This window comes from Sphaeroforma arctica (assembly GCF_001186125.1).
Source record: "Sphaeroforma arctica JP610 unplaced genomic scaffold supercont1.202, whole genome shotgun sequence".
In the NCBI taxonomy this organism is placed as follows: Eukaryota; class Ichthyosporea; order Ichthyophonida; genus Sphaeroforma; species Sphaeroforma arctica.
The window spans coordinates 25,678-26,469 of record NW_014040356.1 but is presented as its reverse complement, the minus strand read 5'-3'; the positions used below and the strand labels follow the sequence as shown (position 1 = coordinate 26,469).

Below are 792 nucleotides of genomic sequence, written 5' to 3'. Positions count from 1 at the left end.
TGCACAAAATACATTGCTCATGCACCCGGTTAATCTGTCCAGAAAACTAATCGCGTACTCAGCAACCTTCTCTCGTACTCGTGTGCACGTGTATATCCAAAGATGGGCGGGCGTCGTGGCCCTTAGAACTGCCTGGGCTCAGACGGAACACTGAGGACGAGGTGGAGGTGGAGCTATCCCACCAGATACAGCCACGCAATGGGAGACGAACCGAGCCATTGGGCACTATCAGAAGCTGTAGCAGCTCAGGGGGCAGCTCTGTCGCGGACGAACGCGCGAGTGTGGGCAGTGCAACGGCCAAACAGTCGAACAGAGACATACGCGTGGCACAGATGAGCACCCTGATTCAGGACGTATCTACCGAGAGAGATGCGTCGGTCAAGCATCGGCAGTGTGCTGTGTATGTGGGACAGGCGTGCGACGGGTTGTGTGTACTGTATTGTATGAGGCTTTGGCGATGTGCGTGGTTGATGGTAGTGTCGGTGGTGTATGGCCTGATTCAATAGCTACGTGCTCTGGCGTGACAAAAGAAGGTGCTTTGACAGGGCTATATCTTGGTGTATGAAAAGGGCGTGCTTGGTGCGGTGCGTGACTCACATGTATGTGTGTGGTTGGCTGAGAAGATAGGGGATGGTTCAAGCACAATAGGTAGTAAAGTTGTAGCTGTTGGTTGTACTTCCGCCGCTTCCAGCCTGATATAGCTATGTCACCTATTTTAACTATCAGCAAGTCTGCTACTGTCCAGTTTGTACGCGTTGGGTGATATTTAATATATATATTTATATATGTATA

General features: G+C 50.9%; 1 protein-coding gene across 1 annotated transcript in view; it reads left to right on the top strand.

The window, feature by feature from the left end:
- Positions 1–262: 262 nt before the first annotated feature.
- Positions 263–792, top strand: part of SARC_03811 (hypothetical protein) — a 1,709-nt gene continuing 1,179 nt past the window's right edge. The window contains exon 1 of the mRNA XM_014302374.1: positions 263–400. Coding sequence (XP_014157849.1) covers positions 333–400 — 68 coding nt within the window. The 5' untranslated portion in view covers positions 263–332. The remainder of the gene's footprint in view (positions 401–792) is intronic.